Source organism: Gadus chalcogrammus, chromosome 8 (assembly GCF_026213295.1).
Source record: "Gadus chalcogrammus isolate NIFS_2021 chromosome 8, NIFS_Gcha_1.0, whole genome shotgun sequence".
NCBI classification, from domain to species: Eukaryota; Metazoa; Chordata; class Actinopteri; order Gadiformes; family Gadidae; genus Gadus; species Gadus chalcogrammus.
Window position 1 is genome coordinate 20,587,092 of NC_079419.1, and position 13,638 is coordinate 20,600,729.

The 13,638-nt window shown below is 48.5% G+C and overlaps 1 protein-coding gene across 1 annotated transcript in view; it reads right to left on the reverse strand.

Annotated features, from left to right (window-relative positions):
* The window catches only part of LOC130388287 (cAMP-specific 3',5'-cyclic phosphodiesterase 4C-like), a 56,660-nt gene that overhangs the window by 19,357 nt on the left and 23,665 nt on the right, over window positions 1-13,638 (reverse strand). Inside the window, exons 4-7 of the mRNA XM_056597725.1 lie at window positions 13,314-13,490; window positions 12,568-12,601; window positions 12,289-12,359; window positions 11,700-11,749 (exon numbers count right to left, since the gene is read on the reverse strand). Of these exons, the coding sequence (XP_056453700.1) occupies window positions 11,700-11,749; window positions 12,289-12,359; window positions 12,568-12,601; window positions 13,314-13,490 (332 nt within the window). The remainder of the gene's footprint in view (window positions 1-11,699; window positions 11,750-12,288; window positions 12,360-12,567; window positions 12,602-13,313; window positions 13,491-13,638) is intronic.

The following is a 13,638-nucleotide window of genomic DNA, read 5'->3' on the forward strand; positions in this document are numbered from 1 at the left end:
CCTCCACCTCGTCCTCCCCTCCTCCTCCGCTCCTCCTCCACCTCCGCCTCCTCCTCCTCCCCTCCTCCTCCTCCCCTCCTCCTCCTCCACCTCTTCCCCTCCTCCTACTACCCTCCTCCTCTCCTCCTCCTCCTCCACCTCCCCTCCTCCTCCTCCCCTCCTCCTCCACCTCCTCCCCTCCTCCTCCTCCTCCTCCTCCTCCCCTCCTCCTCCTCCCCTCCTCCTCCACCTCCTCCCCTCCTCCTCCTCCACCTCCTCCACCTCCTCCCCTCCTCCTCCCCTCCTCCTCCCCCTCCTCCTACTCCCCTACTCCTCCCCTCCTCCTCCTCCTCCCCCGTCCCCTCCTCCCCCCCTCCTCCTCCTCCCCTCCTCCTCCTTCTCGTCCTCCTCGTCCTCTTCCCCCCGAGAGAAGCCCATTGATCTGGGCCTCTTGAACACATGGAAGGCATTTTGTGCCCATATGTTAGTTCAATGGGACGGCCGCCACGCTGCATCCCAGCTCTACATCAGTACCAGCCCTGGATCAAAAGGCCCATCTGAGGCCCGTGATGACTTCAAAGGCCAGACCCCCAGAAGAACTGGGAGGAACCGCACCGAAGAGTGAGGTGGGTTGAGTCAAAGATTCAAAAACGCTGATCAGTATAAAGCTAAAACGTTACACTGACCAGCGTAGGCGCAGCACTAAGCATGGTGATCACTGTTTTAGTTTATTATAAAGGATAATAATAATAATAATAATATCGCTGCACTACAGCAATAAGCATTATCAAGCAAGTAGCCTAAATAGGGCAAACTGTCAAACAGTGAGCTGAAGACCATTCCAGTGCTTATAGTGAGAGATTAACGGTTGACCACAAAGCCCTGAACCGCACAACATGGAAGCAGAGAAAGACAAACATAGGTCAATAAGCAGTCACCCAGCTGGGCCCTACGGCCAATTAAGGCCAATGGCCGGCGGAGAACCCACGTAAGTAGAGGAGAGAGAAGCAGGGGAGATACAAGACACGACTGAAGCGCTGTCTCCCAGCTAGGTTGCTGCAACCCGATGCTAATCAAGACTGAAATCGTTTGGAGCTGTGGTGTCAAAGAAGAATGCCTATGTTTAAAATGTGTATTTGCATGTGTTTATGCTTTTATTACGATGAGCTTGTGAAGAGCAGGAACTCACACACACACAGGCACGCACGCAGGCACGCACACACGCACACAAACAACCAAGTTAATCACTATTCATCAACACATTTAGATAATTATACATGGAGTACCACCTTTTAATGAACAAATATCCCAAACTGGTCAGGAGAAGAGGTTATAACACTGTCACTAGAAGACGTTGGTGAAGATATGAGCACAGCAGTGAAAACAGTAGAGAGAGACAGTGCTCCAGATGCTCCTTCACTGGGGAGCAGAAGGAGAGAGACAGTGCTCCAGACGTTCAGGGGAGAGCAGAAGTAGAGAGAGACAGTGCTCCACACGCTCTGGAGAGCAGAAAGAGAGAGAGAGACAGTGCTCCAGACGTTCAGGGGAGAGCAGAAGTAGAGAGAGACAGTGCTCCAGATGTTCAGGGGAGAGCTGAAGGAGAGAGAGACAGTGCTCCAGACGCTCTGGAGAGCTGAAGGAGAGAGAGAGACAGTGCTCCAGACGTTCTGGAGAGCTGAAGGAGAGAGAGACAGTGCTCCAGACGCTCTGGAGAGCTGAAGGAGAGAGAGAGACAGTCCTCCAGCATTCTGGAGAACTGAAGGAGAGAGAGAGACAGTGCTCCAGCATTCTGGAGAGCAGAAGTAGAAGGAGCTCCAGATGCTCCTCCACTGGGGAGAGCATTGTAGCCCCAGGGCCTGATGCATCGTATGCGGCAGACCCCACCATGCTCCCTCCTCCTCCACTCCCAACTACTTTCTTTACTGTGAAGACCTGACAGAAATGACAGTGAGAGAGGTCTGGCTCACAGGACGGCAAGGCCGGGCACACCTGTATGTGCACACATGTATGTCCATGCATGTACTTCCACGCATGACGCCGCAGTGAAGCAAGACACACAGGCGCACAAAGACAATGGCTTTCCTTGGGAATGAAAAGCAGGTCGAACGAGAGAGAGAGAGAGAGAGAGAGAGAGAGAGAGAGAGAGAGAGAGAGAGACGATAAGAGTCGGAAAACACTTATCTAGTTTGCACTTATCTGGCTTGGTTAGTTGAGCGACTTTGTGAGTTTTTAATAAGGATACACAGTCACCTTCATCTGATCACAAAATTGAATATAGGAGAAATGATTGAACTTCCACGGCTACATTGGGCATTCCATGACATAGGATGTGAGCGGTGGGGAGGGGTGTGACCTCCTGTGGTGAGAAACACAGGAGGTGGATCTAGAGGTAGGTTCTGCCTCAAAACCAAACCACGCAACTAAGTCCTTTGTCCCTATTTGGCCCACTTCCCGTTCTGATTATTACTCTCTGTTCATAGTTTACGATAAATGCTTAAGTCCCTTCTGCTATTAAAACAATAACCATTCCTCGGTTATACACACACACCCACACGCACGCCCAGACAGACACACACACACAAACACTCGCAGGCCTGTTCGACCGCCTATTCACAATGCGCTGTGTAGTTCAGCTGGCATGGAGCCACAGGAGGGATGGGCCACATTGAGTTTAATAGCTGTGCTGACGTCAATGACATAACTCACATAGTTAACCAGGCTGCACGCTCCCAGCTCTCTGCGCGCTCTGTCCCTTCAGCAGCGGCCTGGGAGCCGGGACCTGGACTGTTCTCCATAGAGCAGAGCTGGAGTGGAGACACTACCAGAGGTTCTGACACTGGAACCGACATGCTGAGATGCTGCACGTGTCAAATCCACAACCCCCTTTTTCCCTGCCTGGTCAACCGGCCATGGTCTTCCAGTCCAAGTACTAAGCTATGGACTTGGTTTGATATTAAGATGCTGTGTTTACGTTTCGGGGCTACAGGAGGGTCTACCTCATTGCAGCCGTGCAGCGTGAGCCTCTATAGCTTTGTGAGATTTGTTCCTCATTGTAACAGCGATGCTGAGAATGCAAAGGCTCTTTAAAGTTGACACGCAATCAGTGGCATTTCAATTGTTTCCAGAGCACTTCTGCTTAGAATATGGAAGAATCCTGTCCAACGCAAGTTTATGCAACAAATACTTGTCTTAATTACCTTAAAAAAAAGAAAAAACATCCACAAGTACTCTCGATACTACCTAAGTAAGCTTTGTAATAATGTCCTAAAAATAATTTGCCACATTGTTTAAAGTCTAAATACTAAACGCCTGCAATAGATTTTGTTGGGATATGGACTTAGACAAGAAGTGGAAATGTATTTTCAGCTAGCTCGGTAAGAAAAAATGCCCTGTGTGACGGCCCTCTGACTTATAGGTAAACTGGGCAAGATCCTCTGCTCCTCCCCAGGTCTCTCCTCTCAGGTGGTTCCGGATGGGCGGAGCTGCCCAATCAACCCCAATCAGAGGGTGGCAGATAAAAGGCTCACCAGTCTGCCCATGGCTCTCTCCCTCTCCAGACCCATTATTTTTAGTTAAACTTTTCGTCTGTCAATAAATTATGTTTACTTTTCAATCTAAACCTTGGTGTGTCTCCATATTTGTTATGGCCAAGAGCCGGGCTGTGACAAATTGGGGGCTCGTCCATTTGAATCAGGTAGTGGTAAGCATTTTTTGTTGAATTCAAATCGATTGATTTCGGTTTTTGTTGATTGTGTGGCTCCCAGGTGCCTTGATTGGTAGGGGCACACTTGATTACTTAGGTGTACCTCATGTGACGTTCCATTGTTGAAGGAAAAGAGGTGTCACTTGTTGTTCTTGTTGTTAAATGAATTGATTCGGGTGGCCAAGAGGCTATAGGAAAGTGCACCGCCGTGTGTCGTGGTTAAGCCTTGATTGGCATTGGGGAGACACTGAGGTTTGTTAAGTTTAAATATTATTGATTAAATTAAACTTGGTCTACTGTGTTTTCTGCTCGGTGTCTGGACGAGAGAGGGGGAGCATTTGTTTTGTGCAACATTCAGGTAGTTTACATTAATGCTTGCTGGTGATTCCGTGTTTGATGGGCATGGTTCACTTGAGCCTGGTGGTGCGTCCTCACGTCCTTTTGATATTATTCGTAACGTGAGCCTTTTGCCCAAATTTAATGAAAGAGACCCGGACACATTTTTTTCTTTGTTCGAGCGTATTGCGGATACACGGGGTTGGCCCGTCACTGAGCGAATGTTGATGTTGCAGTGTGCTTTCACAGGAAAGGCTCAGGAGGCATACGCAGCACTGAGTAACACTGATAGCCAAAGTTATACCAAAGTTAAGGCTGCTGTGCTGAAGGTATACGAGTTGGTGCCAGAGGCATACCGTCAGCACTTCAGAAATTGGAGAAGAGGGAAGACGCAGTCACATTTAGAATTTGCACGTGACTTGGTGTTGCACTTTAATCGCTGGTGCACTGCTTCAGAGGTTGACAACTTTGAAAGTTTGTGCGACCTGATATTGCTTGAGCAGTTTAAGACTGCAATTCCACAACAGATTACTACTTACGTCGGTGAAAAGGAAGTTAAAACAGTTGCTGAAGCTGCTGCGCTAGCAGACGACTACACCTTGACGCACAAGGGTACGTTTGGGGAGCCTCGCCCTTATGTTGCTGACTCTGGGTTCAGGAGAAATATCCCTTTGTTTGATATGCAGCCTGCTGCTGGTCTAGGTAGAGTCGTCGGGTCAGTATACAGGAGTGAACATAGTGCACGGGAGGTTGACAAAGTTTGTAACTATTGTCGTAAAAAGGGACATTGGAAGTCTGAGTGTTATGCACTCAGGCCAAGAAGTGGATCGAGTGGTGCCCAGAACGGTTCGGAACAGCAAGGGGCCGGTCTGGCTGCCCCTGTGGTGAAACGGGTCGGTTATGTCACCCCAGAATCTGAACCATCACCCAAAACTCAGCCCTCCCCAGGTTTTGATTCTTATCTGCCATTCGTAACGGAAGGGTTTGTGTCTCTGTTGGAAGGTGACAACAAGGTTCCTGTGAACATTTTGCGTGATACTGGTGCATTTGACACGTTCAGTAGCGTCAGTTCTGCCGTTTTCAGAAAACTCTGATACTGGTGACTTCATTCCAGTCCTTCGAATGGACATGAACGTTTTGAATGTTCCCCTACACAAGATAAGGCTCTTTTCTGATTTGTTCCAGGGTGAAGCGCAGGTGGGAGTTCGGCCAGCGTTACCAATTGAAGGAGTCACAATGATATTGGGTAATGGTTTGGTTGGTGCGCGTGTCTGGGCTGATGTGCCATCCGTTGTGGTAGCGTCAGTACCGCTGGTTAAAAACAGGCCTGATGATAGTGAAAGGGAGTTTCCCGAGGTGTTCACTGCTTGTGCAGTCACCCGTGCGATGCGCCGTGCAAACGATGTTAAAAAAGTGGATGATGACCCAGAAACTGTCAGGTTATCCTTGTCTGATTTTCCTTTGGCTGTCTCTCACGGTGACCTGGTGAGAGAGCAGCAGGTGGACCCTTCTCTGAAGCCTCTGTTTGAGAGGGCTCTCCCTGCTGCTGGTGCGAGGGACAGTGCACAGGCATACTTCATTCATGATGAGGTTCTTGTGAGAAAGTGGGTGCCACATGGTCCTGATTTTGTTGGAGATCCTATTTTCCAGATTGTCGTGCCTTCCAAATTTCATAGTTTGGTTTTGCAAGTGTCACATGACGAGTGTGGACACATGGGTGTCCGTAAAACATATGATCGCATTTTGCGTTATTTTTTTTGGCCTCGTCTAAAGAGGGATGTGGCTTCGTATATTAAAACTTGCCATACGTGTCAGTTGACCGGAAAACCGAATCAGAGCATAAAGCCTGTTCCTCTCTGCCCAATCATGGCAATTGGTCAACCGTTTGAGCATCTCATTATTGACTGTGTTGGTCCCCTACCTCGTTCGCGTTCGGGTGCAATCTATCTGTTGACAGTGATGTGTCAGAGCACTAGGTATCCGGCAGCATACCCATTACGCACCATCACTACTAAGTCGGTAGTGCGTGCCCTGACTCAGTTCATCTCCATATTTGGAATCCCCAAAGTCATTCAATCAGACCAAGGTTCTAACTTTTCCTCTCATCTGTTTGCACAGGTTTTGAAACAACTCCGGGTGAAACATAACAAGGCGTCAGCCTACCACGCGCAGAGTCAAGGAGCTCTTGAGAGGTTCCACGCCACGTTGAAGTCTTTACTCCGTGCGTACTGTACTCAGTTAGACGGAGACTGGGAAGAGGGGTTACCGTGGTTGATGCTGGGGGCTAGGGAGGTAAGTCAGGAAAGTACAGGCTTTAGCCCAAAAAATCTTGTGTTTGGACACACAGTGCGTGGCCCTTTGGCAGTCTTGCAGGACGATTGGAAGAATTCTGAGCCACCTAAAAACTTGCTGCATTATGTAAATGGTTTCAGGAATAGGCTATATGCTGCTGGAGAGCTAGCAAAAGAGAAACTTGCAGGCGCCCAACATAAAATGAAGTGTCTTTATGACCGTCGATCCGAGCAACGCACGTTTTCCCCGGGTGATCAAGTTCTCGCTCTGCTGCCTTTGGTCGGTTCCCCCTTTCAGGCTAAATTTACTGGTCCACATACAGTTGTAAAGAAAGTTTCAGACCAAAACTATTTGATTGCCACGCCTTTGCGTAGGAAACCTAACCAACTCTGTCATATTAACTTACTGAAGACTTATTACGATCGTGTGTCCTCTCCAGTATGCCCCCGTCCGGCGTGTTTGGCTAATACAGTCCTTGTGGACTCCATCCCTCATGCGGTGGCAGATTTTGAGGAGGATGGGTTGTCCACTCCTGACCAATCACTGTTAAATAGTAGGTTGAAAAATTCTGAATCACTTGTTAACCTTGACAGCTCGTTGCGCCATTTGGGGGAGGTTGAACGCACTCAGCTTATAACCCTCATCCATAATTATCCATCTCTTTTTGGTGATACTCCTTCACGTACAACTTTAATCGAACATGACATTGATGTAGGTGATGCAAGGCCCATTCGTCAACGTTTTTATAGGGTGAATCCAGAAAAACGTAAGCAGATGGACTCGGAAATAAAATATATGCTCGAAAATAACATTGCAGTTCCGTCATCGTCCAGCTGGGCGTCTCCATGTTTGACGGTTCCAAAACCTGATAATACGCCAAGATGTTGCACAGACCTGCGCAAGGTTAATAACGTGACAAAGCCAGATTCATACCCACTTCCACGTATGAATGATTGCATAGACCAAGTTTCCTCTGCAACGTTTATTTCAAAATTTGATTTGTTGAAAGGATATTGGCAGGGGCCATTGTCCGAGAGGGCTCGAGAAATATCTGCTTTTATAACTCCTTCCGGCCTTTATTCCTACACGGTGATGCTGTTTGGTTTGAGAAATGCTCCAGCCACGTTTCAGCGTTTAATGAACATGGTTGTGCGTGACCTGGAGGGCTGTGCAGTGTATTTAGATGATGTTGTCATCTACTCTGACAACTGGGAAACTCACTTGCAGCGTATCGATGCTTTATTCGGCCGATTGGCTGACGCGTGCCTCACAGTCAATCTAGCGAAATGCGAGTTTGCAAAGGCGTCGGTGACCTACCTCGGACGACTGGTCGGACATGGGACAGTGTCGCTGTTGCGTGCCAAAGTAGAGGCAATAGACATGTACCAAAGACCCACAACCAAAAAAGAGCTGCAGCGATTTTTGGGCCTTGTGGGTTATTACCGCAGTTTCTGTAGGAATTTTTCCACTGTTGTTACCCCTCTCACTAATTTGTTGAGAGGTGATGCTAAATACTTTTGGAGTGATGTCTGTCAGCAGGCTTTTGAAAATGTGAAGTCCCTTCTCTGTGCTGCTCCGGTGTTGGCAGCTCCTCATATGGATGAGCTTTTTAAGCTCCAGGTAGACGCTAGTCAGGTGGGCGCAGGGGCTGTGCTCCTCCAGGCCGATGAGCTTGGCATAGACAAACCAGTTAGTTTCTTTTCAAAGAAATTTAATACGCACCAGCTGAACTACTCCGTCATTGAAAAGGAGGCTCTCGCCTTGGTCTGGGCTTTAGTTCATTTTGAGGTGTACATTATGTCTGGCCTTGCTCCTCTGATTGTGTATACAGATCATAACCCCTTGACTTTCCTTAATTCGCTAAAGTGTCCGAATCAAAGACTCGTGCGCTGGTCTTTATTTTTGCAGGGATATACTTTGGACATATGTCACGTTAGAGGGAAGGAAAATGTAGTGGCAGATGCGTTGTCCCGAGCACCCTGCTAAATAGCCTAATGTTGAAAGTGCTGTGCATGTTGTCTTCCTCCTTTCTTACTCTCCACTAAAATCGCTCGCAGGATCCTGCTGCTGAGGTTGGAGGAGTGGCTGGGTGCAGACGCGTAGGAACTGTCAAACAGTTTTTTTTTTTATTTATTCAATCCATTTTTTATGAGATATATTAAACGTTACTATGATTAGTAGAGTTCCATTGGAACCCTTTTCCTATGGGGGGGGGTGTGACGGCCCTCTGACTTATAGGTAACCTGGGCAAGATCCTCTGCTCCTCCCCAGGTCTCTCCTCTCAGGTGGTTCCGGATGGGCGGAGCTGCCCAATCAACCCCAATCAGAGGGTGGCAGATAAAAGGCTCACCAGTCTGCCCATGGCTCTCTCCCTCTCCAGACCCATTATTTTTAGTTAAACTTTTCGTCTGTTAATAAATTATGTTTACTTTTCAATCTAAACCTTGGTGTGTCTCCATATTTGTTATGGCCAAGAGCCGGGCCGTGACACCTGTCTTTTGTATTACAACACAATAGAGAAATAATTGCTATAGTGTAGGCACATGCACACACATACACACACACACACGCAAACAAAGACGCACACCCGCACACACAGACATACACATGAGACGCACACACAGACATACACATACAAACAAAGCCTGTGTTAAACCAAACACACTGATAGCCTGGTCTTGCAAAGGAATACTAAGCACCTTAAAAGTGCAAACAAGTCCCCACATATCAACCTTTCTACAATATGACAGCCAGTCAACGTGCCAGCAGCTCACCCACCAAGCCCTCCCTTATTCAGATCACATTTCGGGGCAAGAAAAATAGGTAGATGAGCAGCTCTGTCAGAAGGGCCCACACCCGGCCGACTGACGCACATAGTCACATGACCTTCAGCTTCAAGGCAAAGAAAGTGCATGTAAGAATGCAGCTGGCAAACCCTGCTGCGTTTCTTTGTTGTTTTTCTCTTCCTTCCTTCGGACGTGTGGTATGTGTCGTGCACAAACACTTGCATGAGGGCACACGCATGCATGGCACTGAAGTCGTTTCTTTGTCAAAGTCCACATGTAATCTTCGGCAACATGCTTTGTTTGTTCAGAACTACTGTGAACACTACAGAAATGTTGAATGTAAAGAAGCCTTAGAGCGCAAACAGGTCCAGCTGATTGAATTTGAGATGGACACACATGCTCTGTGCCGTGTTCCAATACCCGTACTTCCATGAGTATACTTAAAGGAAGTATACTATCCGTACTATCTACTACGTTAATTTTTCAGATGTGAGTGCTGTTCCAAATCGAGTACTCCGTGGTGCACTAACCGGAAATTACGATCACGACTGCCGCCGTGGCTCCTCCCCCGCAATAAACATCCCGCTTTGAACGGTGAACTCTTTACGCCTAGCAGCTATAAAAACTATAAAAACTACAAAATCACTCTATTAATGCAGGCTATGTGGAAAATGCGCCGACTTTGGCTCAGCCTGGCTCCGCCTCTTCCGCTACGTAGCTAAGATGGCTGCCGTTGAGTACGGAAAGTGTCCTTCGATCCACACTTCACGAATAGCCCGTTTTGAGTACGACATCCGGGTCCTTGAAGTATACTTCTTTTCGCCAGATCTGAATTGGAACGTACTACGTACTTAAAATTTGGCTAGTAAGTACGGACAGTACGGGTATTGGAACACGGCATGGACGGAACTGAATAATAACAGTTGCGCGTGGACGGCCACAAATAAATCATATGTCAAGGAGCACTCATAAAGATACCGTTTATCTTGTGATAATGCCATGGGGAGAACGGAGACTGGGGCCTTTGTTTCACTGCAGCGAGGCCAGGATAGGGACAAGTTGTGAAAACCAAAGGAAGCAAAACAATCCTTGATGGCGTAGAACTGACCAGAGTGGCGGGATTGCGATTGATCCATTGCTTTGGCCTGAGGACTGCAGTTACCGTTCTGCTCCTTTCCTTCTAATGCCCTTTGACATCGATGGCTCTCCGAACTGACACTCCCTTGATGTCTGTGACATCTTTCCTTCTTTCTTTAGGGGACACTTTTATACATGGTGTTTCTCTTGCTCGATGTCCCTCTCGCTCTCTTCTCCGCTCCCTCACCAATTGACCAACGACGAAGTCTCTCTACGTCCTTTCCGGTGAACCCAACCACCCCGATTTTTAAATGCACTCTGTCACCTTCTATTGGTTTGGATGAGACACCAGCGTCCAGCTCGCATCCCGGATAGACACAGGTTTCCACGGCGACGCAGCTCGTTAACAGTGGGAACTTTGCCTCATCTGACACACAAGGCGTCAAAACAGGAAAAATCTGTTCTCCTCTTCCTGTCAAAGAAATTCTACTGTCGTGAGGAAAACAAGACGATAAACATCAGAGTGTGTGAGAGAGAGAGAGAGATAAGAGTGTGTGAGAGAGAGAGAGAGAGAGAGAGAGAGAGAGAGAGAGAGAGAGAGAGGGGGAGAGAGAGAGTTAGAGAGAGAGACAGACACGACAGACACAGAGGGAGAGAGAGAGAGAGAGAGAGAGAGAGAGAGAGAGAGGGAGAGGGAGATAGGGAGAGAGAGAGAGAGAAAGAGCGAGAGAGAGAGAAAGAGAGTGAGAGAGAGGGAGAGAGAGAGGGGAAGGAGAGAGAGAGAGAGAGAGAGAGAGAGAGAGAGAGAGAGAGAGAGAGAGAGGGGAAGGAGAGGGAGGATATGAACACATCTTTCCTGAGAGAAGGGCTCATTGTCAAATGTGTGAACGTGTGAACAGTTGTTATGTGGTTTCAGACAGGTGTGTGTGTTTGTGTTGGAAGCGGAAGAGGTTGATGAGAGCGGCGGTGGCCTCAGTCTTCCTCCATTCATCCACTCCTTCCCTCATCCTTCTTTTCATACAACACATCATCCATTTCCTTCATCCTGCTCAGGGACCCAGAGCCCACGAGGGAGGGAAGCACCTAGGTAACACACACGCATGCAAACTCCTCAACTGTCTCATACTCGCTGAATGACCAGCAGCCCAAATATGTGTATTGGATGCAAAACGCTGCAAAAAGTCTGGTCATAACCCTCTCAGAAACATCCATTCAAACCTGTGGCTGAATCATTGTTGTTTCACTTCACACTCGGCTCTGTCACCTTGCTCACAGTGATGGACCAATCAGACCCCTGCCCTCGTTGGTCATCATGACTCCACCAAAGGTCGGGTTTGGAAGGAGTCAAATGTGGAGGAGGGAGGGAAACAACCAACAGCTGTGTCTTTGATTCCCCAATGATCCCTCCCATGCCCCCTCTCCCTGCAGCCTTATCTGCTGTCTCTCTGTGGTGAGACGCCCCAACCCCCCCCCCCCCCCCCCCCCCGCCTTCTCCTTCCTGATAAAGTTTGTGAAACAGGACCAACCTGAAAGACACACTCTGGCAGCAGCGGGCTGCCCGGCAGCTGGGGATCTTCTGAAATGACACAGAGGCGGAAAATATCAACACTTCAAATCAATAAAGGTGGAGGAAATGCTTTTGACGCACACGGCATATATGCGGTTCATCCTCCCCCAACCTCCCTAGTTTCCATGTGTGATGGACAGTGAGCAATGATCTGACGAAGGTTGTTGTTGTTGACTCAGTACCCGACCCGTGTGTTTTAGTCTAACTACAACCACTGATTAATGTGTTTTAGGATTTTCAAAACAGCAGCGGTACTCCTAAGAAACTGAGAATCTTCGACACTCTACCGCCCCCCAGTGGTCAATGTTGACGTCTTCCTGTCAAAATTAGTCAATGTATAAGAAATGCATAAAAAAACAGTTATAAGTAAATATTTCGTGTTATAGCATGGATGTATGTTAATTTGGTCTTCTCATTTAAAAATGAAGGGTACCAACTGACTATAAGAAATATCTGCTGTCAGAATTATTACCACATTACAGGCTGAGAAACTAAACAGTAGAACACAAGAGAACCACTCAAGATATAGAAGACACCACAGCCCTTACTTATTGGATGCAGATTGAACGTTGGTCAGGGTGGTGAAGTTGTTTCTCACTGTGCGAAGGCTGGCCAGGACCTGAAAGAGGAACACTCAGTGATGACCACAGGAACTAGCACAGCAATATTAAAATATACGAACGAGGACCTTCATAGTATTGCGAGCATGGTGAGCATAGACTAATGGACGCATCAGAGTAGACAGCGTTTTATATGAATGATCGAGGTCAGTTTCACATTCTAGCCCCCGCTGCACCCTTTGTATAGGAAGAAGGAGAAAAACTAACCTGGGCAAATGGTGTGACGATCAGATCTTCCTGCCTAGTGGTTGGAAACAAACACATGAACAAGACATCATCGACACTCACTCATTGACATAACATAATATTCACTCATTCAGGTCTGAGGGGGGAGTATTCTATATCACAGCTTGTTAAATATTGGATCCTGATTGGTGAATAATATTGCAAGGCTGTGCATTATTCCTCAACAACAAGACTATTCTGCCATTACAAGTTCAGAAAGAGTTCAGAAACAATGGACTACAAATCCAATGGATAAAAAAACATGCTCAACTAATCGAACAGATGTTTGAGAGTGCCGCCATTGAGAACTTTGATTTCAACTGATGCAAAAACAATGACGTTCTAGATTAAACTAACTAACATCTATTCATTGTGGGTAGCAGTAAGCGGAGTGAACCACTAGGGGGTGTCGGACAGGGGGGATACGGAGGGGCAGTGTGGAGGGGACAACCGGTCGTGGTTTAGCCCTCACTCATTCATTCATTAAGAGAGCAGGGAGGGGTGTACCCAGTGCCTTCATCTGGGATTCAAAAGCCCTCAGCCACTAGCCCAGCCTGACCCGTGATAGGGGGGGGGGGGGTTGACTCTAGACTATCCTAACCCCTGTGATAGGGGGGGTGGTGACTATAGACTATCCTAACCCCTGTGATGGGGGGGGGGGGGGGTTACTATAGACCATCCTAACCCCTGTGATGGTGGGGGTGGCGGTGGGCAGCCATCAGACTCACAGTTCCCCCACTATGGAGGAGTTGCGGGACATGGACTTGGGGGACAGGTCGTAGTCGCTGTCGGAGCGGTAGAGGAAGGACTCCCGGCGCTGGGGCTGGAGCACCAGGGTGGAGCCCGGGGAGGCCTGGGCCTCAGAGGGGCTGCAGCACAGGGACCGGGCAGCCTCCGCCTCGAAGCTAGAGAGAGAGAGAGACAGAGAGAGAGAGAGAGAGAGAGAGAGAGGGGGGGGGGGGGGGGGGGGGGGGGGGGGGGGGGGGGGGGGGGGGGGGGGGGGGGGGGGGGGGGGGGGGGGGGGGGGGGGGGGGGGGGGGGGGGGGGGGGGGG